Source organism: Chaetura pelagica, unplaced genomic scaffold (genome assembly GCF_000747805.2).
Source record: "Chaetura pelagica isolate M959 unplaced genomic scaffold, ChaPel_1.0 scaffold145, whole genome shotgun sequence".
NCBI lineage: Eukaryota > Metazoa > Chordata > Aves > Apodiformes > Apodidae > Chaetura > Chaetura pelagica.
Genome location: NW_009953332.1, coordinates 463,236 through 466,681, shown reverse-complemented (window position 1 = coordinate 466,681; position 3,446 = coordinate 463,236). Strand labels below are relative to the sequence as shown.

The following is a 3,446-nucleotide window of genomic DNA, read 5'->3' as shown; positions in this document are numbered from 1 at the left end:
CCTCAATTGATGCCATTAACGCCCATGACCCCTTGCTGACCTTTAACCCTTTTCTTCCTGACCCTGTGACCCTTCACCCCTCTGCTGGGCCCCAACCCCTTGGTCATCCTTGACCTCATGCCCCCAGACCCCTCTGCTGACTCCTGACCCTAGCCATGCTGTCTGGTCCCCTCCCATTACTTCATGGCAACTCCTGACCCCCTGCTCACCCCTAATCCCTCAACCTCTGATCCTGTGACCCTTTAACTCTGGTTGACCTTTGACCCCGGGGTGACTTCTGATACCACCTAAGCTGCCCTGTCCTGCTGGTGGTGGGCGACAACTCCCTGCCTGAGGACACCACATTGAGTTTGGGTGTGGGGCAAAGATCATGTCACCCCCGGGGGAGGCCACCTGGCCCCTAAGGCACAGCCATGTGAAGACCAGATGATCCTACAACAGCAAACAGTGCCCCAGCAGTGCTCCTGCCTACAGGGAAACACCAGACTGGCTGGGGCCTCCCATGAATCCATGTCTGTTTGGATGGACAAAAGGAACTTTTGTGTCTCAGTCAAATCCAGTCTAGCACCTGCACCCACCAAGAACAGACACACTGGCAGGGTAAGCATCTCCTGGTGACTCTGGTGTGGACCTTTATTTAAAGGCAGCACAGAAAAGGGGAAGAGCAAGCACAGTGCACTGCACAAACCAGAGAAGTCTGACCTCTGCCTGTGACCTGACAGAGGAGCAAAAACATGGGAAAAAAACTGGAAAAAAAACCTGCCGCTCCACAGCATCATCGCTTTGTCATCGCCAGAGCTCACTCTTCCGAGAGGCAACCACAACAATCCAGAGAAAAGCAGGTTTTAAGGTACGTACAGAAATGAGAAGGTCAGAAAGTTCCTGCTGTGGACAAAAATCAGAGCCTGCAGTTCAGAGAAACAACATTCCTCACTCTGCCTCCAGCCGAGGTAAGACGGGAAGGATGAGATTTCCGAACGCAGAGTCTTGAGTTATGAAGTATCCGGAGGAATGTGCATGTGCATGCTGGGAAGAGAGAAACGTGTCAGAGCAGAGCTCCCCACAGCACCAGTACCACTTAACCTGTAAGCTCCTAAAGCACTCAGCATCCGTTTCTCCCTGTCTGGTCCTTAACTCTTGACACATTTGAGCCTTTACCATAGAAGCAGAAGAAACTCCACCTGTGTCAAATGCAGAACCCAACCTGTCAGGGCCTGCCCACTCTCCCTGGGTGCAGAACTGCCCTTCCCAGGGATCCACATCTCACACGGAGCTCAGACAACTCCCTCCAAGGGCCCCAGCTCACCTGCAGCGCAGCCTTCTGCTGAGCCGCGATGTGCTGCTGCTCGGCGTGGTCACGGAAATCCTTGTTCAGGGGAGATCTTGCCAGGGCGATGCTGCAAGGAGCAAGGAGAAGGGGTGATACCTCCCACAAACACAGACATGTCCTGGCCACTCTAGCCAGAGAGCCCAAGACTTCCACAGCTCGTTACTGGCTTGCAGCTTAATGATTGCTTGGAACTACTCTTTGCTGACATAAGAGAGAAAATGCAGTGACCACAGCTGCATCCCTTGACTTAGCAGACAACAGATGCTAGTCTAAACCCAAGAAGACTCACAGTCATGAGGAGTGCTGTGGATTTCACTCATGGGTGCAGTCCCATTCAAGTCAGTGGAAACGATGTAAGCCAAAATCCAGGGTCTGTGCATAATTTGTGGTGGCAGCCCAGGAAGCAACCCTCATCCCCCCACAGCCACAAGTCCTGGGCTGTGTGAAAAAAAGCCTTTCCAGCAGGTCAAGGGAGATGATTCTCCCCCTGTACTCTGCTCTGGTGAGACCCCACTGGAGTACTGGGTCCAGATCTGGAGCCCTCAGCAAAAAGGACATGGAGATCCTGGAGAAAGTGAAGGGGTACAAAGATGATCCAAGAGCTGGAGCAGTTCTACGAGGACAGGCTCAGAGAGCTGGGGCTGTTCAGCCTGGAGAAGAGAAGGCTCCAGGGGGACCTCACAGTTGCCTCCCATTACCTGAAGGGGCTACAGGAAAGTTGGGGAGAGACTTTTGACAAGGCCTTCTAGTGAGAGAGCAAGGGGGAATGGATCAAAGCTGGAAGAGGGGAGATTGAGGCTAGACATTAGGAAGAAACTCTTTAGTGTGAGGCTGGTGGGACAACAGAACAGGTTTCACAGGGAAGCTGTGGATATCCTCTCCCTGGCAGTGTTCAAGGCCAGGCTGGCTAGGCCTTGAGCAACCTGATCTAGTGGGAGGTGTCCCTGCCCATGCAGGGGGCTTGGATCTACATAATCTTTAAGGTCTCTCCCAACCCAAACCATTCCATAATTCTAAATACTACTACGATCCTAAAGCACAAGGTCTGTCTGATCAGTTACTGAGGATGGTCACAAGACACCCTCTGGTGTCTACAGAAGTTTGCTCTTCTTTTCCCTTTGATGTAACCAGTGATGTCCACACAGGTCTAAGAACATAAAATACCTGGCTCCAGGATGATTTGTGGAAGACTGGTTTTGCATAAGTAACTTCCTCTTCTCCTTGTCTAGTTCTGCCAGGATTGCAACCCTGTTTTTATTCTGGAAACCTGGTGGGAACGACAAAAAAAAATAATAATTAGAAAGATGCATTTAATTTCTGTAGCCCAACTCTAACCATGTGGAATTAAACATCTTTGTATAACATGACATGGTGATGAACAGCACATTCTCCAAAGCCCTGACCCCAATCTGAAAGGCTATTGACAAATTGGTTTGTTTTTTCCTTGTCTCATTTGACACGAAACAGCTTCCTTATGCTGCAATCCATATTAAAACACAGGTTTCTATCTCAGGCCAGATCCTACCCCTTCCTGAGCCAGCTCTGGAATGATAACAAGGCACAAGACCAAATACTTGCCTGTCAGAAAAAAAAACAGTAAACTTCCCAGGTTCTAGGTTTGGAATGCACTCACTGAACATGCAGCTTTAGTTATAATACAGGAGTATTAAGGATAATGGATGATAAGGATGATAATAATGGAAATAATGAGTAAGAGAGGTTTTATTGCAGCCACCACATGGAAAGCAGCCAGACAAGTCCCTGCTGCTGCCCAGCACGGCTGCTCTGCACAGCTGAGGGCAACAGGCACAGAGCTGACTCTTACAGGCCTCTAAGGACACTCCTCGTGTCAAGATTAGACACGATTTTATCTTCGATTGGCTGCTAGTCTATAAATGCGAAGCTTCTGCATCATCATAAAAGAAAAGGTAACGTGGGACTCAAGTTCTCCCCTTTATTCCCTCCACACAGTTCCCACACTCGCTGCCTGTCTCGGATAAACTATTCCCGACGAGTTGCCCAGGGTCCTTCCCCTCGAATACTGGGGGTGAAACCCACCTTGTCCGGAAGGGTTCGCTGCCATCCTTCAGCTCCCGGCCCCAGCCTGGCTCAGCCG

General features: G+C 50.4%; 1 protein-coding gene across 1 annotated transcript; it reads right to left on the bottom strand.

Annotated features, from left to right (window-relative positions):
• Window positions 1-930: 930 nt before the first annotated feature.
• On the bottom strand, window positions 931-3,413 carry INIP (INTS3 and NABP interacting protein). Its single transcript, XM_009998147.1, has 4 exons — window positions 3,389-3,413; window positions 2,495-2,597; window positions 1,307-1,397; window positions 931-1,026 (listed from the first exon to the last, which is right to left on the bottom strand). The coding sequence occupies exons 1-4, from the start codon at window positions 3,411-3,413 to the stop codon at window positions 931-933; spliced, it is 315 nt and encodes a 104-aa protein (XP_009996449.1).
• Window positions 3,414-3,446: the final 33 nt, after the last annotated feature.